Here is a 25,087-nt window from a genome sequence, read left to right as displayed (position 1 = left end):
TCTCCTTCAAAGAATTCAAGCTCAGAATACATTTTGGATTCATATGATCACACGCTTACAGAGTTTTCACACACGACGCCCTCTCACTTTTTTAAACCCTTTTCTTACACAAATGAAATGCAAATTGTTTATAAATTTCCATAGAAATAAATAAATAATTACCATAAATAACTCTTCTTTCCACCACAGCAAAAATCGAAAACTCAATTACTTCCCAACGGCGATGGACACTTTGAGGATGATGAAGATGAAGGCGAAGATACAGATTTCAGAGGCAATGGATTTGGCTACAATTTATTGAGACCCCAAATAAGCATGGGGTAAGTATAAGAGAGCGAGAGAGAGAGAGAGGGAAACCACCTTTTTAATCATCATCTTCTCCCTAGCTCTCCTCTGCGTAGCCTTAACATTGTGAAAAGAGCACCAGGTGGTTTTGTGGGAATGCGTGGCAAAAAGAGTACCGAAGGAAGTAATGAAGACCTTAGTAATGTCTACAGCAGCAGCTTGGCATTTCCATGGCAAACCATACCAGACTTCGATGAGAATGCTATGAATTGGGAAGACTATATTCAGGCGAATGCCCAACGTTATAAAAAAGCTCCGTCTGTATTCTATGGTGTACGGGGTAAAAAATTCACTTTGGGTGGTGGCATATATCCAGGCGGTGATGCCTATCGTTGGCAACAATTTCTACAGAAATTGGACGAAGAAAATGTTCGCCACATGATTGTGGATGATTTCGTGGATCGTTTGGTAAACGAACCGCACACGGATACTGGGGCGCTGCAACAACAAAATGAAATGTCGAAACGAGCACCAACCGGTTTTACGGGATTGCGTGGCAAACGTCCTGAATTAACAGAAGCCGGTGCTGACATGTCCCTGGAATTGTTGGGTAAACGTGGTCTTAGCAACACCTTTGTGGGAGTACGCGGCAAAAAGGATGTATCACATCAGACCTTTAAACGTTCACCCTTGGCCGGTGGTTCAGAGGTAGGTACATGTTTCCGCAAAAGAACACCGATCCGATAATGACTGGCAATTAATGATTGTAGCGTTATTTTTTTGATTTTTGGAAAAAGTCTTCACCGAACTCGGGACCTGGTGGTAAACGTCAACGATTTCTGGATTTTGGCAATAAATTTGTTGCGGTCAGGGGCAAGAAAAATTCGTTGAATCAAAATAGCTATGAAATGGAGAATTTGGGTAACAACATTAGATGGACATATTCGCCAGTGTTTTCACCCATAACGCCAGCCTTAAACGCGAATGGTGTGGTCACGACTGACGGGTCTTCGATGCGTTTGATGTATGGCAACACTGGCAAGAGAGCACCCAATGGATTTGTGGGTATGCGCGGCAAACGACCATCCAGCGTAGGTGAGTGAGAGGCCAGTAAAATATGTGGGGTGGATTTCCATGGTATAATAATGGGCGGTTGAAAATCCTAACTCCATGGCAGAATTAAGAAGGAAACCTTGTGCTATCATATGCTTACAATATTTTCAAAATAGAAAGGTGAGAATACATAAAACGCTTTTTTTAGTATGGCTTAAGTCATCGGCTTGCTTCTTCGTAGAGGAACAAAGTATTTTTAGGTTGACTTAATTCGATTTTGGCCCTACGCTCCTTTGATGTTTTCCCAAGAAGCCAACCGATGACTTAAGGGTGGGAATAAATAAAACGAAATGATTAAGCAAATGAATAATGGAACCTAAGGCGAACTAAATCAACCTAAAAATCCCAAGACGAAGGTAGAATTAAGGTGAGAATACATAAAACGCATTTTTGACTGACTTATAAGTCATCGCTTTTTCGGAAAAGAAGAAAGGATCTTAGGGCCAAAATCGAACTAAGTCAACCTAAAACTCCTTTATTCCTTTGTATATTCGTAGAGGAACAAAGAAGTTATAGGTTGACTTAGTTCGATTTTGGCCCTACGCCCCTTTGTTTTTTTCCGAAGAAGCCAGCCAATGACTTATTCCAGTCAAAAAAAGCGTTTTATGTATTCTCACTTTAAAACGCTTTTTCGATTGGCTAAAGTCATTGGCTGCCTTCGTAGAGGAACAAAGGAGTTTTAGGTTGACGTAGTTCGATTTTGGACCTAGGCTCCTTTGTTCATTTCTAAAGAAGCGAGCCGATGACTTAAGCCAGCCAGATAAGCGATTTATGTATTCTGATCCTAAAACCTTTGACAAAAACTCATTGATCACACAATTCAGAGATTCAATTTGACAATTACATTAACGACAGAACTGGATATTATTATTTGAAATGAGGTTACCTTCAATAAACTTTTCCTTAGCAAAGTTATGGTACAATTAAGGTAAGAATACATAAAACGCTTTTTTGTCCGACTCATAAGTCATCGCTGGCTTCTTCGGAAAAGAAAAAAGGAGCTCAGGGCCAAAATTGAACCTAAAAATGCATTATTCCCCTGTATATTCGTAGAGGAACAAAGAAGTTATAGGTTGACTTAGTTCGATTTTGGCCCGTTTTATGTATTCTCACTTTAAAACGTTTTTTTTACTGTCTGAAGTCATCGGCTGACTTCATCGCAAAAGAGCGTAGGTCCAAAATTGAACTAAGTCAACCTAAAACTCCCTTGTTCCTCTGCGAAGAAGCCAGCCGATGGCTTAGCCAGTCAAAAAAAAGGCGTTTTATTTATTCTCAACTTTAGGTCAAACAAAAAACCGATTTATGTATTCTCACCTTTACCTTCCACATTCAGCCATGGCATAGACATTTTGACAATACGTCCGTCTGGTTATTGCTACCTAATTTAATAGCGTTTCATTCAAATCTATCGAAACTGTTTTAATATAAATCTTCAATTTTTATTTTCAGCCGATCTATTTACAGCCAATTAAATCAAGGGGATAACTAAGACAAGCTGAATAAAAAATATCGAAATTTACAAAAAAAGGGAAATTATTGATTTTTGTGTATTTATGTATGTTTGGCCTCCATTATATTATACGATCAGCAACAACAACCTGACAAAATAAAATATTTATATTATACACAAACATATATATATATCACATAACTATATATCAAATACGAATACCAACAAACGGACTATGTATATTGAATAAATTTAGTTATTAACTAACTATGTAGTAAACCAAAAAAAAAAAAACAAATATGCAGACATTCTAAATAATCTCAAAAACTGGGCTGGTATTATTTAGAAATGTTGTTATAATTTATACATACTATATTAAATAAATAATAAAAGAAAAAAAAAACTAAAAACAAACATATGATTTTTATTGTCTTCAGTTAAAAATATCAAAAAAAAACTTTATTAGTTTAACTTAACTAAAACTTTATATTAATAAAAAAATATATATAGTATATACACTAGAAGTTTCCTATATAATGCATAAAATGCAAGAGAAAAATTAACAAAAAAATAACTGGTTAGCCATTAATCTGAAACAAAACATCCACCACCACTGTAACTAAATATGAAACTTAAGTAACATATGAAAACATTGAAAAAGAACGAAATAAAAAAACACACTTTGCACAATTTTCCATTTACACTGTATATAAATAAGGCAATCGTGTAATTAAATCGAAAAATTAATCATATTTTATGTGAATTATTAATGTAAACTGTCAAAACCACAAACTAAACATACACTACATATTTACTTATATTAATATACATACAATACAAAAGGAAACTAAAAATAAATAGATGAAATAAAGAACAAAAGAATACTTAAAAATGTCATTTTGTTTGTGTATTATTCAGTCTTTGGCTGGCTTCTTTTGAAAAGAACAATTAAGCGTAGGGCCAAAATCGAACTAAGTAAACCTAAAACTCATTTGTTAAAATACCTAAAATGGTAAAGACTAGACAAAATGCATTCTAAGTATATGGCATGGTAAAATTAAGAAGGTAAAGTCATTTCAAATAAGCATTCCTATCTCTGCATTTTCTGTAATTTACCTTTTCACATTTCACTACATAAAAACAGGTTCCCATCTCTGGTTTGTGTATGTTAATCGATTTATAAATACAAATTTTGACAATGAGATGTTGTCAAATGAATAATTTTTGAAAAAATTGTAAACAGATGATTGCATAACTTTACCTCCTTGGTTGTACCATAGTATATGGTTTGTGTCTATACTATATAGAATAACAGCTCATGACAGGACCATGTTAATATAAAAACCACATTTATAGAAAAAAAAATGAGGGATAAAAGTTTGAAAAATCCAAAAAGAGGAATTCATAATTCTATTCCATAGACGTTCCCAGTTAATTGCATATTGCCTAAGTGGTTTAAATCGCTTAACATTGCTAACTATGTTGTTACGATATCATAACAACAGAGGCATTTTTCACTGGGTTGCCATATCTTGACTCTGTCTTGTCCCTACGAAGAAGCCAGCAGATGAGAAAATATGAAAATACTTAAAACATTCTTTTGATTGGCTTAAGTCATCGGTTGACTTTTCGTAGGGGAACAAAGAAGTCTTAGGTTGACTTAGTTCGATTTTGGCCCTACACTCCTTTATTCTTTTCGAAAGAAGTAAGCCGATGACTTAAGCCAGTCAAAAAAGCTCTTTATGTGCTTGCACCTTTAAGTCATCGGCTGGGTTCTTCGGAGATGAACAAATGAGCATATGACCAAAATCGAACTAAGTCAACCTAAAACTCCTTTGCACCGCTACGAACATGGCAGAAGAATACATCGACACAGCTACTGGGACAATGAACTGTCAAACCGATTTTGATATTGAAAATCGTGAATGAAAAATTATTGAAATTTGTAAAAATTGTTGAAAAATACATATCATTACAACATCCGCGTTGCGTCGTATAAGAAAACATATAAAAATCGACTTATTTTTGACAAAGCACTTAAAAAAATTTGACATATCAATGTTCCCAGGCGTTGATGCATCTACCTATATTCTTCTACTATGGCTACGAAGAAACCGGCAAATGACTTAAGCTGGGAATACATAAAGCGCTTATTTGGCTGGCTTAAGTCATCGGCTGGCTTCTTCGGAAATGAACAAAGGAGCCTAGGGTCAAAATCGAACTAAGTCAACCTAAAAATCCTTTGTTCATCTACGAAGAAGCCAGCCGATGACTTAAGCCAGCCAAATATGCGCTTTATGTATTTCCAGCCTTATGTACTTGTACTCATGGTACAATAAAAAGGTAAGGTAGAGCTACCAGCTGATTACAATTTTTTCTAAGTGTGCCCGACCTCTGCCAATTTTGTGTGTGTATTTATTGTTTTGAAAAATAAAAACAAAATATTTTCAAAATCAATGATGGGAAGAAACTTAAATTGCGGGGCGCACATTAATGATATTAACCGGGTTTGCCACGGAATTGAAAGATTGAGCTCTTAGGATCGTATTTTTGAGAGAACATCCAGGCACTTCATTCATCTTTCGCCCTTTTTAGCTAATTTTAAAAAATGAACAAAAAAATATCAAATAAATGAAAACAACTTGTTGGATAAAAGTTTGAATAATTCTGACAGGAAACGGCCATAGCCTCAGGGCTGTATTTTTGTAGTTTTACGATGGTAGAACATTCTTATTGTACCATGCTTTTACCTTTAAGCCATTCAGAAAAGCGTTTTATGTATTCTCACTTTTAGTTCGATTTTGGCCCTCTGCTTCTTTGTTCTTTTCCGAAGAAACCACCCGATGATTTAAGCCAGTCAAAAACACGTTTTATATATTCTCACCTTAAAAGCTCTTTATGAACCTGCACCAAAGACGTGGAAGCATATATATGGAACAAGTTAGAAAGTTTGTTCACAGAAAATGTTATTGGTAAAAATGCTATGTAATCGTGTCTTTTGAGCTAACATGTATCTGTTGTGAGCAGCGCCTCTACATATTTTTCACATTAACTATTTTTCCAAAATGCATTTTGTCCAGTCTACCATTTTAGGTCTTTGCCTGCACGTTTAGCTTCTGACAAACCGTAAATACAATGTCGATCTGCAAATTCCTATTGTGAGACCAAAATCAATTTATAGATACCTATTGTAGCAATGAAAGGCGGTCGTCCTTTAGAACCCTATAACACTTAAGTAGAGTTGTATCTCTCTAATTGACAAACAGAATCGTAGAAAATCCCGAACAACACAGATCGAATAAATTGGCCAAGTTTCAACTTTCTAAAACCAAAAAAAAAACACATCGAAAAAAAAATAAATTCAAGAATTTGTTACTTGGAAAAACCCATAGTTGAATTTGTGAACCTGGTGTGCAACAATGGGGGAAGTACAAAAATACGTAAGTTGTTTTTTTCTCCGATGTCAATGAAACAATCAAAGGAAAGCTAAAAATAAACGCTACAGGTTTCCCGGAAAAACCAATTACCTGAAACCGTTACAAACGTTTTTTTTTTCTAATATTGGTATCGTTGGTTTTTTTTTTTCTAATATTTTTTTTTCAGATTCATCCACTTACAATAGAGGCAAAACTTTTTGTGGACAATATGAACAAGATATGTGCCACACGCGACTATTTCATATTAGATCCCCAACTGGTTGAAGCATTGGAAAATGTCATGACCACAATTAACGATTTCATAGAAAAGGCCAACACTGAAATTGTACCCACAGCGAAGACCCAACTCATAGAAATGGGTAAACTTCACAAACTTCAACGTATCTATCATTGTGGCCAATGTAAAGCTGATCTGGGAACACGAGCTAGTAAAGTAGCTTTACATTTGGCCGAAGATTGTAAATTGAAAGGTCGTACCAGTGAAACCTTGACCAAGGATGCACGCGAGGAATTAAAGAAAGAACGCAAGGAGAGGGCAGAGAAACGAAAGGAACAACGGCTTACGAAAGCAGTTGCGTTGAAGAAAAGTAAGCTTTTGTTATTTATTTATTTTTCTTTTTTTTTTCAAATATAGATTTCAGAATACTACTACTCAAAGTTGCCTTTGCAGCGGTCTTGGCCAGAAAACCCATCTGACAACTAAGTTTGCTGTCACAAGACATAATTGGGATTTGAAATATGAAGAGAGTCAAATAGCAATGGTACAGACCACCAAGTTTATTTAAAAATTCTCGACTCTTTTTGAGTTACCGACAAAAATAGTTAACTTTAAAATCCAACTATTTGATATAAATAATACCCTCCACCATTCGGTATGTGTGCTCTTTAGGAAAACGGGGACTTAAATATTCCATGTTTTGCCACACGAGTTAGAACCCATTGTAATCTACCTACACCAATTTTTAGACAAATCGGTTGAAAAATATGGCAAAAATCAAAGTCCCGAATCTCAGAAGGTACCGTAATATGGGGGTTATACCAAAACGTGGACCTATACATACAATGTTTCGCCACATAAGTTAGAACCCATTATGACCTACATACACCAATTTTTAGACAAATCCATGAAAAAATGTGGCAAAAATCATCAAAATTACGAATAACGGGAGGTACCGTTATATGGGGGCTATACCAAAACGTGGACCTATTTATACTATGTTCCGCCACGGGAGATATAACCTATTACGAACTACAAATACCAACTTTTAGACAAATCCATGGAAAAATGTAGCAAAAATCATCAAAATACCGAATATCGGGTGGTAACGTTGCATGGGGGCTATACCAAAACGTGGACCTATACACACAATGTTTCGCCACATGAGTTAGAAATCATTATGACCTACATACACACCAATTTTTAGACAAATCCGTAGAAAAATATGGCAAAAATCATTAAAATGCCGAATGTCGGGAGGTATCGTTAAATGGGGGCTATACAAAAACGTGGACCGATATATTTCATTTTCAATACCAACCATCCTAGACACAAAACAAATTGTTCTGCCAAATTTTGAAGCTCTACGTCAAATAATATGGGCTGTATCGTGATTTCAACAGACAGACAGACGGGCATCGTTAAATCGACTTAGAATTTAATGCTGATATATATACTTTATGGGGTCTACGACGTATATTTAAGGATGGATATAATAAGTTAAATTGGTGTCTATAGGTAGGTCTGAGCGACTTCTTTGATTTCGTCGCTAACTTACCTACAAATTCCGTTAATTTTTGTCGGCAACTCAAAAAATGAGTTAGAAAATTCCACTACTGATATAGGCCTTGGTCCGATCTCAAGGGGTTAATTACGCGAACAGACATGATTTTTTTAATTTATTTAAAATATTATTTTTGACCTCAAGCTCAGTCAATTGTTCTTATTAACAATCCAAAAGGTCGAAAAGCCAGAGAAAATATTTATATTATTTTTAATATCTCCTTTTGTTGCAAATACTTTGTTCTATGTTCTTTTATTATTTATTTTTAATTTCCCATATTTGTAGAAGCCCGCTTATTCCTTGCCACAGACCCGATTACTGCATTCACCCAACTTAGTACTGCTGTACAAATTGGCGAGAAACTGAAATGTATACCGGATTATGCGGCCATTGAAAACGATCTGTTGGAACAGATAAAACCGCTGTTTCCCAATCAACCCATAAAAATATATAAATTCGGCTCACGAATGTCAGGAATTGGTACACGTGACTCAGATCTGGATTTATTTATAGACATTGGAGATACGTTTAAAGTTTATCAAAATCGTGCGAACGATGCAACATTGGCCAAGTTGAAAAAGGTTAAACAAGTTCTGATTAATCACAAAAAGTCATGGAAGGGTCTGGTGGCCGTCGAAAAAGCTCGTGTTCCCATACTGAAGGTAATACATGGCCCTACCAGTATTGAATGCGATATGAATTTCTCCAATAGTTTGGGCTACATAAATACAAATCTTATGGAATACATATACGGACTCCAACCAACCGGTGAGTAATACAATGAAATAAATGTTGTGTGTGTGTCATTGGGTTTTTTTTTTAATGTTTTTGGTTTTGATTCTCGCAGCTCGTGTGCTTTGCATTTATATGAAAAGATGGCTCCAACTTATTGGCATGAAAAATGATTTCAATACTTACAGCATAAATTTAATGGTGATTTTCTATTTACAAACCTTGGAACATTTGCCACCAATTGCCAAACTGTTTGAAGATGTTAATATGGAAACAGCTCTTGTCATAGGACGTAAGTGCAAATGAAATCGATTTTTTTATTTTTGCTTTTATTAAATGGTTTCTATCTCATACAGCATGGTTGGGAACATTCACTTCAAAAAATCTTCAAGCTTTGAAAATCAAGTACCTTGACACCGGTAAACTATTTGATCTCATTGAAGGTTTCTTCAAGTTTTATCTGGAGTTTGATTATAACCGCAATGTTATTTGTCCATATCAAGGATCGGTGATTAGTAAGAAAGATTTGCATACATGTATGCCAGAAAGGTAAATTCTGAAATACAAAATTTGTATTGACAAATAAAACTGTTATTTCTGTTCTGTATTTTCTATTTTTTTTTTTCTAGATATCTAAACTTTGTGGCCAATAGCAAAGATTTGGAAATTGAACTAAAAAAACCGTTGGTTGTTCAGGATCCCATACAACTCAATCATAATGTGACAAAAGGAATTGTTGACTTTACATTGAAAGTATTCCTAGAGTTTATGTCGAAATCTAGACAAATAGTTTTACAATCTAAAAGCCAATGATTTAATTTGAAATCGGACAAGACTAGAAGTTATTTTAATTTTATATTACTAACAAATAAGTTTGTTATTTTTAGTGTTATCTACAATGATCTTTTTATTGTCTTGAAAAATGAATTGAAAATACGTTTTTATTTTTGTTACAATAAATATATACATACACATGTATACAGGTTGAATGAAAGCAAAACATGACGGAAATAGTAACAAATTTTAGAATAATTTTAGATTTCTTTGAATTGGTCACCTTGGGCACGAATTATGGCCAATGAAACCGACACACGCTGCCCGAATGTTGGTCTACGGTATTTTGTGGCCCATTCCCGGTGAAGCGCTTGCTTGAGGTGATCGACACTCGGGTATTTTTTTTTAGTGCCAACCTTGCTTTCCCAAATACTCCAGACACAATAGTCCAACGGATTGGTATCCGGAGATTTTGGTGGCCATTGTGCGCTGGATATGAAGCGAGGAACCTCATTTTGTAACCATTCTTGGGTGGCGTGTGCTGGGTGCAACGGTGCTGGGTCCTCCAGAATATTTTCGCAATAATATTGGGCATTTATTCTGATGTCACGATCGATTAATACGAGCAGAGAGCGACCATCGGCTGTTATGGCGGCCCAAACCATCATCATGGCCGGCACTTAAGTTCTGGTGGCCAAACGAAGGTGCACATTTGCAGCTGACCTTTTTGGCAGGTGAATACGATCATTTTGTTTTGTTTTTGTTTACAAACTGCTGGACAACTAATGTTTTCTGATCGGAGACCAAACCAATCAAATTCGGCAGTTCACCACTTTCGGCCAAGCGAAGCAACTCTTTAGCTCTTTTGAGTCTATTTTCTTTCTGTTTTGCGGTGTAAGTTCTTGCACTTTTCGGCTGTTATGGCGGCCCAAACCATCATCATGGCCGGCGCATAAGTTCTGGTGGCCAACCGAAGGTGCACATTTGCAGCTGACCTTTTTGGCAGGTGAACAACGAATGTTTTCTCATCGGAGAAACCCAAATTCTGCAGTCTATTTTCTTTCTGTTGCGGTGTAAGTTCTTGCATTTTTTTGAATTTCAATGGCTTTATCCCGAGCTAATTTAACGATATTTTCCGAATGGAAGATTGCGATATGTTCAGTTCACGAGCCATTTTTCGGCACCTGCGACGGGGGTTTCGATCAAGTCCCATCTTTACTCATTTTCAAACCATTTCTGCTGATGTTGCTGTTTTCTTCCTTCCACTTCCTTGACGTCGGCCTACGCTACTAGTATCACGGTAAAAAGACACAAAAAATTTATTCACATTTAAAGGCTGGAGTGCTCTAACGATAGCCACTTGTGGTTTTCCAGCCGAATATAAAGAAATCACACTATCACGCATCAATTCCATTGCGAATAACTCTTTTTCTGGAAAATTCTCACCAAAATGCTTTTCGTTCGCTTGTAAACAATATAATGAGCTGTCACTGGAATAATTTTAACAGCTGTCGGACGTGTGGCTTAGAAATGGCAGCAGTCTGAAGTTGGTTGCAGTTCTTTCATCTCACCCTTTATAGCTGCGAACACCTTCTGGTATCTAACACCCAAAGAGTTGCAATTTTCAATACTTGTATCTATCATAACTTGCGAAACAATTCGGCGATTCTTTACAACTTGTGCTACATCTAAATATTTCTCTTGTGAATATGTAATTTATCGGAATTTATGATTTCGCATAAAATTGGATATAAATGTCAGATTTCCTTCAAATTTTACACATACCAATATTTTTATACCCTCCACCTTGGAAAGGGTATATTAACTTTGTCATTCCGTTTGTAACATCCTTAAATATTCGTCGTAGGCCCCATAAAGTACATATATTCATAATCAACATAAAATTCTAAGTCGATTTAACGATGTCCGTATGTCTGTCTGTTGAAATCACGATACAGCCCACATCATTTAACGTAGAGCGCCAAAATTTAGCAGAGCAATTTGTATTGTGTCTAGGATGGTTGGTATTGAAAATGAGATATATCGGTCAACGTTCTGGTATAGTCCCCATATAACGGTACCTACCGATATTCGGTATTTTGATGATTTATGCCACATTTTTTCACGGATTTGTCTGAAAATTGGTATTTGTAGGTCATAATGGGTCCTAGTTCGTGTGGCAAAACATTGCATGTATAGGTCCACGTTTTGGTATAGCCCCCATATAAAGGTACCTTCCGATATTCGGTATTTTGATTATTTTTGCCACATTTTTTCACGGATTTATCTGAAAATTGGTATTTGTAGGGCATAACGGGTACCTGTACGTGTGGCAAAACATTGCATGTATAGGTCCACGTTTTGGTATAGCCCCCATATAAGGGTACCTCCCAATATTCGGTATTTTGATGATTTTTGACACATTTTTTCACGAATTTCTCTGAAAATTGGTAATTGTAGATCATAATTGGTCCCAGTTCGTGTGGCGAAACATTGTATGTATAGGTCCACGTTTTGGTATAGTCCCCATAAAACGGTACCTCCCGATATTAGGTAATTTGATGATTTTTGCCACATTTTTTCACGTAATTGTCTGAAAATTGGCATTTGTAGGTCATAATGGGTTATAGCTCCGTTGGCGAAACATTACATGTGTAGGTCCACGATTTGGTATAGCTCCCATATAACGATACCTCCCGATATTCGGCATTTTAATGGTTTTTGTCACATTTCTTCTAATGTTTCCTGGTGGAGGGTATTAAAAGTTTGGCCCGTCCGAACTTAATGTTTTTTTACTTGTTCTGTATCTGTATTAGATGAAGTATGAAAATGGAATACTTCGGTCCGCTATATCTGTTACCTCACGCATACTTCCAAATTTTCCAAAAATATGCTCATATCTCCGATAAATAATAGGACTTAGTCGATATAGTCAAAATCTGGCACATTGTAATATTTATATCCGTCTTAGGTCACATACGAATTGGTCAATATTGGCCCAGTGCTTGGGAACCTCGCCCACAAATGGTCAAATGGTTTGTGTAAACATAACTCAAGGCTGGGGCTATACATCTGTCGGCTAAACCGACTGACACTATTTGACTTGTTTTAAATGAATTTCAATACAAAGTTGGCGTTAGACCAACCAACAGTCAAAGTAAGACTGATTCTCAGATCAATTGTGCTCATTTTTTGTTATATGTCATGAGGAGTATGTAAATTTAGAATTGTTATCAGGCATCACCTTGACCCGTCTTTTATTCGATGCTATCTGTGTTTTTATGCTTCTCAGGGAAAAGTCTAATCGACAATGTTGTTAGTCTTTGTCAGGCATTGAAATATCGCGTACCAAAATGATGGTCTTCAATAGCATAGCCAGCGCCGTTTTGGCTGTGTTAGTAATTGCTGCAGCCGGGATGTGTGGCGAAAGCCTTTTTTTAGTATGTTTCATGTAAAATACACCGCGAGAGAGAAAGGTCAAAAATTATATTCTTACCATATACTTTTTCCATATTAGCCAGTTTGTAGTGGAGACGCCTGCCCTGAGGGCTATGTGTCAACAGTGATTAATGGCATGTGTGGCTGCTCTCCCAGTGGACAAAGGCGTGTGCATTGCCCGGAAGGATCGGTTTTCGAAAATAATCAGTGTCGCAAGATCGTTTGTCCCGACGGCGAATTCTACAGAGGGATGTGCTTGCGGGCCATGTGTCCGCCCGGCATGGTGTGGCGTGGTAAAATGTGCCAAGAACCCGAATATCTCACCACAATTCTGCAAATAGAAAATGTGGTGACTAATGAGGTGCGCAGACGACCTGCCTATCTGGAAGTTAGAACACGAAATACCACTACACAAAACGGTGTCAATACATCTAATTTCGGAAATGTTATAAAATCCGAAGATTTCAACTCTAAGGATATGGCTAAGGATTCGCCAAGCCAGCCCAAAGGCTCCACAAAGCACTCGGAACTCACAATGCCCAAAAACGCATTTAACAATCATTCGAAAAAGAGCATTGAATTGCCGAGCGGAGCAGGAGCAATGGGCAATGCTGCGCCAACATTCGTGGGCTGTTGCACAGTGTATACACCTCGCATTTGCAAGATATATGGCCAAAAATGGATTTGCTTCAATCGCAAGAAGGATTCATGCGACACCAGAATATGCACTGCTGCGATAGTGTACCTCAAGCCGCCAGAAATTAAATACAGCCATCCAACTCTAATTATACCCCCATCCACGGCATCAGCGACAACAGGAGGTATTCCACCGCCGGCCAAGAGCATTTCCCCTTACCCCAATATTTTGTGCTAAGACCTTTTTTTCTTTCTTCTTTCCAGCTGATAATAATGTTGCTCCCGACTGTTCCGGCTGTGCACTCAATCAACCAGAAAAATGTTCCGCTTATTGTTCCACTTATAGATGTCCACCGGGTGTTTGTGAATTTAAACCTTTAGAGGAATACTGTCGCCATTATTCTGGACAATTCGGTTGTACACCAAAGGATGGATGTTTATGGGATTGGTGTTGAGTACTAGGATTCGAAACGACATTTATTCAAGCTTCTACCGTTTCGAAATTATGATTATTCCAAGCCTGAATTTAAAAACCCTGCAAATGAAATGATGGAACAACTCTAATTTAGTAAAAACTCTTCAATTTTTCGAAAATTGTTTCCAGAGGTAGGTATTTTTACCCTGATTCCGGGGCCCCAGATTTTTGACCCGAAAGTCCGCGTTCAATACCCGGGAAAGGTAAGAGTCTCAGCTACAATTTGGCATCAAATTTTGTTAACCCCCCTAATGGGCCCTTTTTCCACTTTTTGAGGGTCAAGAAAATCAACAATTTTACTATAACTTCCGAACCGCTCATTGGTGCGGGACTTGAACCCGGAATTTCGGGTCCAAAATCTGGGGTCACGGAACCGTCTCCCCGAAAAAATTTGCTTCCCGGAATCCGCATAAAAATACCTACCACTGGAAAAAATTTCCAACAAATTTAAGAGTTTTTACTAAACTAGAGTTAAGCCGAAATGATTTATCAAAAGAACAGAAACACTACTAGAATTCATTGTTTTTATTTAGTTTGTTGACCTTTTGGTTATGTGGCAAATAAAAGACAAGATTTTAACTGCATTGCTTCCCGATGTTTCGTCACTTTTTTGGGCGATATCTTCAGAGGAGTTCGTTTATTTATATAAACAAATGGTAGAAGAATATTGATATGTCAAAATTTTTTATTATGTGCGTTTTTCAACAATTTTTACAAAGTTGAATAATATTTCATTTAAAATTTTCCAATCCAAAATTGGTTTGACAGTTCATTGTACCATCACCTGTATCGATGCGTCTATCTGTGTTCTTTTACCCTATTTTGACTGGCTTAAGTCATCGGCTGGTTTTTTTGTAAATTAACAAAGAGGCTTTAGGTTGATTGAGTTCCATATTGGCCCAGAATTTATACTGGTTAAACCTATGCTCCTTTGTTCCTACTCGGATGGTGCTCTCACCGTTATTGTTTCTTTTCACAATTCGTGATCCAAAAAGAGTTTTCATACTCAACAGTTAAATAAAACACAACCCTTAGTGTTGCCAACCTCACATATTCACAAATTGTATTCCTTCATTCTCCATTACTCTTTCACACATAAATTTGCTACGGGAACTCATTTGTTCCTATATGAAGAAGCCGTAATCGGCAGGCCAGTAAAAAAATGTTCTATGTGTTCTCACCGTTATTCTGTTTCTTTTCACAATTCGTGGTCCAAAAATGAGTTTTCATATCCAACAGTTAAATAAAACACAACTCTTAGCGTTGCCAACCTCACATACTCACAATTTGTTTTCCTTCATTCTCCACTACTCTTTCACACATAAATTTGGTACGGGAAAACTCCTTTGTTCCTATATGAAGAAGCCGTAATCGGCTGTCCAGTAAAAACAACTTTTTCTATGTGTTCTCACCGTTATTCTGTTTCTTTTCACAATTCGTGGTCCAAAAATGAGTTTTCATACTCAACAGTTAAATAAAACACAACTCTTCGCGTTGCCAACCTCGCATATTCACAATTCGTATTCCTTCATTCTCCACTACTCTTTCACACATACATTTGTTACGCGAAAAAATCATCCCTGAGTTCTCAAATACACAAATATTCCCTCAACTGACAACACTGTGACATGAAATACAGAAGGAGCTCGTGAAAAAAATTATTCATTGGAAAAAGATTTTATGAAATAGTGATAAAAAGTTAAAACAATTAACTATATTATGGAGCCAATGGCTGAAGTCAATACCAACGATGAGGTCAACAACAAAAATGAACTACCAGAAATTACCGAAAATCCACAGACGGCAGCAGCTAATGGCGTTAGTCCATCGGGGGCAGGTGTAGCAGCGCAAAACCAAGAAAATGCTGAGACGTCAGAGAAAAATGATAAAGAATGGTAAGATCTACATACTAAATATTTTGTGTGCTTGAGAAAATTAAATCAATCTCATTTAGGTTACAAGGCCAAGTGCAAAAAAACCCCATAATGACTGCACCGCCTGGATTTAGGCCTGCTGCAGCTGGTGCGGGTGCTGCTGTTAGGGGTGGCGGTGTAAATATGCATTTTAATAGGGGCGGTGGCAGAGGCGGCGGCGCTGGTAATTTTGGCAATCGCCCATTCGATCCAAATTGGTCCAATAATAATGTACCGCCCGGTGGACCACCGGGTGGAGGACCCCCACAGTTAGAGCTGTGGGTGGAAACCAAAACCGAAGATGGCAAATCATATTATTATCATGCCCTGACAAGAGAAACTACTTGGACCAAGCCCGAGGGACCAAACATCAAAGTTATGACCCAAGCTGAAATTGAAGAAATGAACAAGAAACAGCAAATGATGCAGCAGCAGCAACAACAGCATCATACCCAAAACCAGTCAAATGGTGGTACTGAGGAAAAGGATAAACCCGAAACAGCTGTTATTACCGATAAACCACCACCAACAGCAGCGGCGGCCGCGGTGGCAGCGCCGTCGAATGTTTTAACATCACAGCCACCACCAGGGTTGCTATCGCAACCACCTCCAAATGCCCATCAACAACCGCAGCAGCAACAAGTGCCCCAGCAACATGCACCACCACATCAGGCAATGACACAACCTCCGCCTAATGTTGCCGCAGCAGTGCCTGGCGGCCATCCTCAAGTAAGTCAACCACCACCTGGTATGCATCAACAACCGCCACCATTCTTTCCGCCTGGTGTCCATCCACCTAATTTTGGTCAACATCCTCCCTTCGGAATGCCTCCACCAGGCTATGCGGCTGGATTTCCAGGAGCACCTGGTGGTCCTGCCGCCCCTTGGGGAATGCCCTGGAACCACATGCATCAAGTTCCGCCACAAGATAAACCTGCCAAAAATCTCATCATTAAACCTGGTGTTATCGATCCAGCAGTTATAGCGCGTGCCGCCGAATGGTCGGAACATAGGGCTCCCGATGGCAGACCTTATTATTATCATGCTGGACGTGGGGAAAGTGTGTGGGAGAAACCGCAAGCATTACGTGACATGGAAGCCGCACGTATGGCTGCTCATGGTGCCCCACAAGTTGCTGCCCCACCTCCCGTTCACAATCCAGCTTTGATACCTGGTATACCTCCACACCTGATACCGCTTATGCACATGCAACCGGCAAATCATGCTGCCGCATTTGTTGATCACTCAGCCGCCAAGGCTGCAGAGAGTGCAAAAGTTTCACAAACGGCTGCCCTTGAGAAAGAGGCTAAAAAGTATGCCGAAGAGAAACGCAAAAAGGCCGAAGAAGAACAAAAGAAAGCAAATGCAACAGCAAAGCCGGTGGATAAGAGTAGACCCATATCCAGCACGCCAATACCGGGTACACCATGGTGTGTTGTCTGGACAGGAGATGCTCGTGTCTTTTTCTATAATCCTTCAACGAGAACATCGGTCTGGGAGCGTCCAGAAGAGTTGCTCGAACGCGAAGAAGTCGACAAAGCAATCAACAATCCACCGGAACAACTAAAGAGTTTGGTCAATGCCAAAGCAAATGCCAAGGAAGAAGCTGAAGCTGAGGAGAAAGCAGCAACAAATCACAGCGCCGGCAATTCTGTGCCAAGCAATGCTGTAAAAATCCATACCATTGAGGACAATCAAGCCGATGATGAAGATGACGGTGTGATAAAAATTAAAACAGAATCGGATTCAGATGTTGAAGAAGTTCCCACCAAGAAGTTACGTTTAAGTAAGTGTACTATTTTGTGGTATAAAAAAAATTAAATTTAATTTATTTCTACATTTTTTAGATAAAACGAAAAAGGCTGATGCCAGTGAAGCTGCTGCCGAGGCTGAGGTGAGGGCAGCCAAAGAGAGAGCCTTGGTACCCTTGGAAACCAGAGTAAAACAATTCAAAGAAATGTTAAGAGAGAAGGATGTAAGTATTGCAATAAAAATTGTTTAAATATTTAATAACTTATTTGGTATTTGGATCAGGTATCTGCCTTTAGTACATGGGAAAAAGAGCTGCATAAAATCGTCTTTGATCCCAGATACTTGCTGCTGACATCCAAGGAACGCAAGCAGGTGTTTGAGAAATATGTAAAAGATCGCGCCGAAGAGGAACGCAAAGAAAAACGCAACAAAATGCGACAAAAGCGTGAAGAGTTCCGTAATCTCTTGGAAGAATGTAAATTGCATGGAAAGTAAGTAGTAGAGAACATAAATGGTGGTGGTGTTTAAGAGTTTTGATTTATTTTCAAAGAACCAACATTTGAAAATCTTAAATATTTCATTTTTAAGATGACAACGAGCTTTTTTAGAAATATTCATTACTTACAACATAAACAATTCTTATTTAAAAAATCTGCAACATAATTGTCACACCGACAAATGATACATATCCTGTATTAGCAGGATGGATGCTTGAATTCGTTTTCTTTGACCGTCTTGTTTTTTTAAGATCTTGAATCCTACCTGAAGAAATGGTCCGATTTCTACCATCTTTATGGCAAATCTTGTGTCGATGGAAATATTAAGATGCACCTAGTCTGAAGAAATTGAAGATTAATTTCGAGTTTTATGAGCTTCATGGATATTCAAAATTTTGAACCTTTGTGGGGGAGGTGCCAGAAGGAGTGTACCGATACATTCCATCTTCACAGCAGATCTGGTATTAGTAGAAATAATGGGATGTGTGTAAGTTGAAGAGAACCGGATGCTTATTTCGGATTTTATGACCGCTTTGGTTGTTCAAAACTGTACCCTTGGTAGGGGAGGTACCAGAAGGAATGGCCCGATCTCTACCATCTTTAAATCAGACCTTGTGTTGATAGAAATATTGAGATGTGCCAAGTCTGAATGGAGTCGGATGTTAATTTCGCGTTTTATGAGCTTCATGGATATTCAAAATTTTGAACCTTTGTGGGGGAGGTACCAGAAGGAGTGTACCGATACATTCCATCTTCACAGCAGATCTGGTATTAGTAGAAATAATGGGATATGTGTAAGTTGAAGAGAACCGGATGCATATTTCGGATTTTATGACCGTTATGGTTATTAAAAACGTTGGCCCTTTGTGGTGGAGGTACCAGTAGGAATGGTCTGATCTCTACCATCTATATAACAGATCTTTTGCTGATGGAAATATTGAGATGTGTCAAATCTGAATGTAATCGAATGTTAATTTCGTGTTTTATGATCTTCATGAATATTAAAAACTTTGACCCTTTGTGGGAGGGGTACCAGAAGGAGTGGACCGATATATTCCATCTTCACACCAGACCTTGGGTATTTAAAAATAGTGTGATGTGTGTAATTTGAAGAGAACTACATGCATATTTCGGATTTTATGACCGTTTTGGTTATTAAAAACTTTGGCTCTTTGTGGTGGAGGTACCAGTAGGAAGGGTCCGATCTCTACCATCTTTATAACAGGTCTTTTGCTGATAGAAATATTGGGATGTGTCAAGTCTGAATGGAATCGGATGTTAATTTCGTGTTTTAAGAGCTTCATGAATATTAAAAACATTGACCCTTTGTGGGAGGGGTACCAGAAGGAGTGGACCGATATATTCCATCTTCACATCAGACCTTGGGTAATTAAAAATAGTGTGATGTGTGTAATTTGAAGAGAACTACATGCATATTTCGGATTTTATGACCGTTTTGGTTATTAAAAACTTTGGCTCTTTGTGGTGGAGGTACCAGTAGGAAGGGTCCGATCTCTACCATCTTTATAACAGGTCTTTTGCTGATAGAAATATTGGGATGTGTCAAGTCTGAATGGAATCGAATGGTAATTTCGTGTTTTAAGAGCTTCATGAATATTCAAAATGTTCACTCTTTGTGGACGAGTTAACAGAAGAAGTGGACCGATATAGCCAATCTTCGCCCCAGACCTTGGGTTAGTAAAAATATTGTGATGTGTGTAATTTGAAGACAATCAGACACTTACATCACATTTTATAAGAGTTATAATTATTCAAATTCGGGCAATGTGAATTTCCGGAATTCTTTTTTTAACCACCTTTTAAAATGATTATCCGATTATGATTCGAAAATATATTTCAATCCCCTTTTCCCCCATTTATTTATAGATCCTCATTCAGTGATTTTTGTCAACGCTATGGCAAAGATGAACGTTACAAGGCCATTGAAAAACCACGTGAACGTGAAAGTCTTTTCAATGAATATCTCTTGGATGTGAGGCGCCGTGAAAAGGAGGAGAAACAAATGAAGAAAGAACAGGTATGTAAAACAAACACTTGTATTTACTTGAGTAAGATTAAAATTTGAACATTTCTCCAAAGGGGAAGTCCCTTCTTCTTCCCCCAGGAAGGGAAATCCCCGATGAAAATTCAAATTGTTAATCTAAGGTTGTTGGTGAAAATATAAATGTTGTTTTTTCTTGAAAATTTTTGTAAAAAGAAAAACTTAAACTTATTTACATATATTCTTAGTATTACTTATGTACTATTTTTATTATTAATATTACCTCATATACATATATTTATATATTTTTGTTAAAACCACTTAGCATTCCTTTTCCTAACAATAACATTACACATATTTATATATAAAAAAACCAAACATTTTTAAAAGATTTCAGTATACAGTTTTTGCTACTGCTACTGCACAACGTATTATGCAGTCTTCTGTTAATGTGTGTTGTAATTTTTGTTTTTATCAATTAAAAACACGCGAGAGTCCATTTCAAAAATGCCAACGAAACCCCCTCGAAAATATTCAGATGGTGGTTGCTAAAATATATTTTTGGTTGGAAGAAGTGTGAGAGAACGAGGAAGGTATATTAGGCTTAATATGCCGCCTTTTGAGAGAAGCAAAACAGCAGGAGTAGAGTAAGTGCGTCTAATCGCTTTTTATTAGCAAATTTTGTTCACCATATTGTTTAGCAAAAAACCTTTTTTTGTTACCCAAAACATTTTCCAATATCCAACGACACGTGAAAAAACCAAAAATCAAAAAAAAAAAAAAAAAAAAAACAACCACAGAAAAACAGATCCGACAACAAAGCTATATTCCCAACATGAATGAACGCCAGTGAGCGGGTTCGGGCCGTGTGTCTCTGAAGCTGTTGCATGGAGTATGGCAGTATTCACCACTATCACGAAAAACACAAGGACGAATGTGCACGACTTTGAATTGGCCCTGTATTGAGAACTAAGCTAGATTTACAAACGTACATAATATTTTCCACAACTGTTGTGTGGTGAGTTATCCAAACAAAACAAAAAAAAAAACAAACTTCCCTATTCTAACAGAATCAGTTGAATGTTGATCAAATAAAAAAAAAACAAATTAAACGTCAAACAATATACCAATTTGCTGACCTTTATCGTTGGTGCCTTTTTGCATCCTTCTGTTAGGCCCATGGATGGTCCGATGGATGGATGGATGAATGGATGGATTGGTTGTGCTTGCCTGCCTGCTCATAGAAAAATTTTGCTGCTGCTGCTGCTGATTTTGTCGCCAAGGAGTCCAGCCAGCCCACCACCACCACCTCAATGCAAAAGCAAATAGATTTCTGTATCCTGCGCCAGTGTTTTCAAGAAGTCATCTTTACAATTTCCCTGTCATTGTCATTGTGATGATGCTACCACCACCAACACCTCCAAAAACCACCGGACACTGTTTGCTGAGAGAAAGAACATCAGTCCACTTTCGTTGAAACAGTATGAAAACATAATACCTCTTTATGTTTTTTTTTTTCTTTCTATTTTTTTTTTGATTTTTTTCTTAATACAAAACTTTTCTTCCAGCATTATTGTGTGTGTGTGTGTGTGTGGCGTAAATAATATTTAATATGTCGCGAGCCAAATTTATGGCACAATTTTGATATTTATCATTTAACCTAAGGAAGAAGATCTGTAGATGCTACTGTGTCTCTAGAACAAGACTTTTGGAGTTCTTTTGTCTCTAAAAAGATCGATGGACATTTTTCGTTAAAGTCTTCTTGAAGACTTGCAAAACATAGGAGGACTTTTGGAAACGTTTTCAAGGCCTTAAAGATTTTGGGCCATTGAGGGCGTCTAAGAGGTCCCCTATACACAGAAGATACCTCAAACTTCTATCTATAGATGGCATTTTAATGGTTTTGACCCATAGGCAACCCTATATGAATCTTTTTTAGATCAAAGATCGTTTAATAATGAATAGAAGACCATACAAAAATACTTTATGTCTTCTTCTGTCAATAGAAGGCATTTTAATGATTTCCACCCATAGACAATATTTTGAGAATCTTCTTTGAGTCGAAGATCGTTTAAAAATGGATAGATGACCCCAAAAAAATCCTTCTATGGATGGAAGACTTTTTACAGATCCTCTGTGAATAGAAAACATTCAACGGACCTTTTATTTATAGAAGATTTCCAAAGGGTATTTTATATAAAGAGGACCTTAAGGGGATTTCCTATGCATTTCCTATGCCTTCAAAGGATTTCCTTTCTGCAGAAGGCCTTCAAAGGATTTTTTATTGATAAAAGACTTACAAATGGACTTTCAAAGTCCTCTCATATGGATAGAAGACGTTAAAAGGATTTTTTTTTTGATCGGAGGCCTTCAAAGTGTCCTTCGGAAGGTCTTCTTGGAGTTCTCTTGTTTCTAAAAAATCGATGGAAATTTTTCGTTAGGTTAAAGTCTTCTTAGAGAATTGCAAAACTTAGGAGGATTTTTGGAAACGTCTTCAAGGCCATTGAGGGCCTTTAAGAGGTCCTCTATACACAAAAGAGACCTCAAAGTTCTTCTATAAATACATGGCCTAGGCAACCCTTTGAGAATCTTTTTTAAATCAAAGATCTTTTAATAAGGAATAGAGGACTCTAAGAAAATCCTCTCACTGATGGACTTCTGTCTTCTATCAATAGATGGCATTTTAAGGGTTTCCACCCATAGACAACCTTTTGAGAACCTTCTTTAAGTCGAAGATCGTTTAAAAATGGACAGATGACCCCAAAAAAATCCTTCTATGGATGGAAGACTTTTTACAGATCCTCTGTGAATAGAAAGTTTCCAACGGATCTTTTATTTATAGAAGATTTCCAAAGGGTTTTTTTTTATATAAAGAGGACCTTAAGAGGATTCCCTATGCATAGAAAGCCTTCAAAGGATTTTTTTTATTCATAAAAGACTTGCAAATGGACTTTTAAAGTCGTCTCAAATGGATAGAAGACGTTAAAAAGATTTTTTTCTTGATCGGAGACTTTCAGAAGGTCTTCTACGGATAAAAGACCTTTAAAAAGTCTTCTATGGATAGAAATTCTTCAAAAGTTCTTCTATGAACAGAAAACCTTAAAGGGTCCTTTATGTAACAAAGACCTTCAAAGGATCTCCTATAGATAGAAGACCTTCAAAGCAAAGAAGACCTTTAAAAGGTCTTCTATGGATAGAAATTCTTCAAAAGTTTTTCTATGGACAGATGCCCGTAAAGTATCCTTTATGTAACAAAGACCTCCAAAGGATCTTCTTTAGATAGAAGACCTTATGATTTTTTATATCCTCAGCCATATGGCTAGAGAGGGTATATATTATTTGATGCGGCCAAAACGTGCCTCAGCGAAATAACGGTTTTGGACCCTAGGTCTCTTTTGGACCAAATTCGTTTTAGGACTTTTGGAGTCAATCTAACAATGTCGGTCTGTCCGTCTGGCTGCCTGGCTGGTGCGCACGATAACTATCGAAGGGAGTATCCGATTTAATCCAAACTTTGTACATCGTAACATTATTATCCAACTTGGATTGAGTTCAGAGATGGACAATATCGGTCCACTCATTCTGGTACCTCACCCACAAAAGTTAGAAATTTTCAAAAATAATAATTTACTGCACAGAAAAAGGAAGAATAATCCGATTTTGCTCTAACTTTGCAAATCCTAATATTTGCATCGGTGCTGGGTCAGGTGCAAAAATGGACAATATCGGTCGTCTCCATCAAGTATCTCCCCCACAAAGGGTCAACATTTTGAATAATTATAACTTTTAAAAATGTGATGTCAGTCTCCGTTTGTCTACAAATTACACGCATCTCAATAATTTTATTAAACCAAGGTCTGGTGTGAAGATGGAAAATATCGGTCCACTCCTTGTGGTAACTCCCCCACAAAGGATCAAAATTTTGAAATTCCATGAAGCTCATAAAACACGAAATCAACATCCGATTCCATTTAGACTTGGTATATCTCAATGTTTCTATCGACACAAGATTTGTTATAAAGTTTGTAGAGATCGGAGCATTCCTTCGGGTATCTCCCTTACAAAGGGTCAATGTTTTCAATAACCGAAACGATAATATTATCCGAAATAAACATCCGGGTCTCTTCAAATTACACTCATCACAATATCTTTACCAATCCAAGGTCTGGTTTAAAGATGGGATATATCGATTCACTTCTTTTGGTAGCTCCCCCACAAAGGATCAAAATTTTTGAGTACCCATGAAGTTCATAAAATACGAAATTACTACTATATAAAGATGGCCTCTTGATGGTCATCTCCACATATAGAATACCTCCAGAAGGTATACAATACAGCTACTTAAAGGTCTTCTGTTCTACCTACAGATTAAATACAAAGTCTTACTTTGTAACGAAAGATATAGGAAAATTTTTTTTTCCCATTTTCAAATTGTCGTCATCACCAAAAAATATTAAATATTATTTATGCCCACAAAACTTGTCGTCTATATATATATACAACTAATTTATATATAACCATGTGTACGTCTATATTTGTCCGTCCATCCGTATTTCAAATTCTTGTGCCTTCTTCCCAAAAGACGTACACACAATACATTGTCTCTCTCTCTTAATCTCTAGTATTTAATTTGTACGCAAGCTAGTTTTAAAAATTTTCCAATTTCTAAGATAACCCTAATGCATTGAAATTCTCTTACAGCCCAGACCACAGCAACAACCACAATGAAATGTAACTAGTCTATAAGCGTATTTTTTATATTAAACACACCTTAAGGTAGTCCATAAGATTTTGTTTGTAGT

At 37.3% G+C, this 25,087-nt stretch overlaps 5 protein-coding genes across 7 annotated transcripts in view; 4 read left to right on the top strand and 1 right to left on the bottom strand.

Annotated features, from left to right (window-relative positions):
* The window catches only part of LOC101891591 (tachykinins), a 71,988-nt gene extending 68,269 nt beyond the window's left edge, over positions 1-3,719 (top strand). The window contains exons 3-6 of one of the 2 annotated variants that reach the window (XM_059129023.1): positions 190-320; positions 387-993; positions 1,083-1,380; positions 2,848-3,719. In XM_059129023.1, coding sequence (XP_058985006.1) covers positions 190-320; positions 387-993; positions 1,083-1,380; positions 2,848-2,870 — 1,059 coding nt within the window. In that variant the 3' untranslated portion in view covers positions 2,871-3,719. Of the gene's footprint in view, positions 1-189; positions 321-386; positions 994-1,055; positions 1,381-2,847 lie in introns of both variants that reach the window. The other variant, XM_059129022.1, reaches the window with a different exon arrangement.
* The window catches only part of LOC101890434 (beta-galactosidase), a 267,558-nt gene that overhangs the window by 45,999 nt on the left and 196,472 nt on the right, over positions 1-25,087 (bottom strand). The gene's annotated exons all lie outside the window — the stretch shown is intronic.
* LOC131805626 (terminal uridylyltransferase Tailor-like) lies at positions 6,077-9,776 on the top strand. Its single transcript, XM_059129021.1, has 6 exons — positions 6,077-6,288; positions 6,452-6,872; positions 8,352-8,834; positions 8,914-9,090; positions 9,155-9,347; positions 9,428-9,776. The coding sequence occupies exons 1-6, from the start codon at positions 6,268-6,270 to the stop codon at positions 9,609-9,611; spliced, it is 1,479 nt and encodes a 492-aa protein (XP_058985004.1). The 5' UTR covers positions 6,077-6,267; the 3' UTR covers positions 9,612-9,776.
* LOC101890773 (uncharacterized) lies at positions 12,852-14,705 on the top strand. Its single transcript, XM_005184994.4, has 3 exons — positions 12,852-13,012; positions 13,090-13,831; positions 13,911-14,705. The coding sequence occupies exons 1-3, from the start codon at positions 12,926-12,928 to the stop codon at positions 14,099-14,101; spliced, it is 1,020 nt and encodes a 339-aa protein (XP_005185051.2). The 5' UTR covers positions 12,852-12,925; the 3' UTR covers positions 14,102-14,705.
* LOC131805624 (transcription elongation regulator 1-like) lies at positions 15,711-20,932 on the top strand. 2 transcript variants are annotated; one of them, XM_059129016.1, is made up of 6 exons: positions 15,712-16,016; positions 16,076-17,820; positions 17,882-18,009; positions 18,069-18,277; positions 20,171-20,321; positions 20,676-20,932. In XM_059129016.1, exons 1-6 carry the CDS (start codon positions 15,841-15,843, stop codon positions 20,733-20,735), a joined length of 2,469 nt encoding a protein of 822 aa, XP_058984999.1. In that variant the 5' UTR covers positions 15,712-15,840; the 3' UTR covers positions 20,736-20,932. The 2 variants fall into 2 exon arrangements, with proteins under 2 accessions (XP_058985000.1, XP_058984999.1); XM_059129017.1 differs by lacking the exons at positions 20,171-20,321; positions 20,676-20,932 and having other exon boundaries at positions 15,711-16,016; positions 18,069-18,281.

Source organism: Musca domestica, unplaced genomic scaffold (assembly GCF_030504385.1).
Source record: "Musca domestica strain aabys unplaced genomic scaffold, Musca_domestica.polishedcontigs.V.1.1 59, whole genome shotgun sequence".
In the NCBI taxonomy this organism is placed as follows: domain Eukaryota; kingdom Metazoa; phylum Arthropoda; class Insecta; order Diptera; family Muscidae; genus Musca; species Musca domestica.
The sequence above is the reverse complement of the archived record's forward strand: the minus strand, read 5'-3'. Positions and strand labels throughout refer to the sequence as shown.

Excerpts from the sequence above, each read along its gene's own strand:
- LOC131805626 (XM_059129021.1), top strand. The coding sequence starts at position 6,268 with ATGGGGGAAGTACAAAAATAC. Across the intron at positions 9,091-9,154 it reads AACAGCTCTTGTCATAGGAC|CATGGTTGGGAACATTCACT; the intron begins GTAAGTGCAAAT and ends TATCTCATACAG. Across the intron at positions 9,348-9,427 it reads CATACATGTATGCCAGAAAG|ATATCTAAACTTTGTGGCCA; the intron begins GTAAATTCTGAA and ends TTTTTTTTCTAG.
- LOC101890773 (XM_005184994.4), top strand. The coding sequence starts at position 12,926 with ATGATGGTCTTCAATAGCATAGCCAGCGCCGTTTTGGCTGTGTTAGTA. Across the intron at positions 13,013-13,089 it reads GTGGCGAAAGCCTTTTTTTA|CCAGTTTGTAGTGGAGACGC; the intron begins GTATGTTTCATG and ends TTTCCATATTAG. Across the intron at positions 13,832-13,910 it reads GGCATCAGCGACAACAGGAG|CTGATAATAATGTTGCTCCC; the intron begins GTATTCCACCGC and ends TCTTCTTTCCAG.
- LOC131805624 (XM_059129016.1), top strand. The coding sequence starts at position 15,841 with ATGGAGCCAATGGCTGAAGTCAATACCAACGATGAGGTCAACAACAAA. Across the intron at positions 16,017-16,075 it reads GAGAAAAATGATAAAGAATG|GTTACAAGGCCAAGTGCAAA; the intron begins GTAAGATCTACA and ends AATCTCATTTAG. Across the intron at positions 18,278-20,170 it reads GAATGTAAATTGCATGGAAA|ATCCTCATTCAGTGATTTTT; the intron begins GTAAGTAGTAGA and ends ATTTATTTATAG.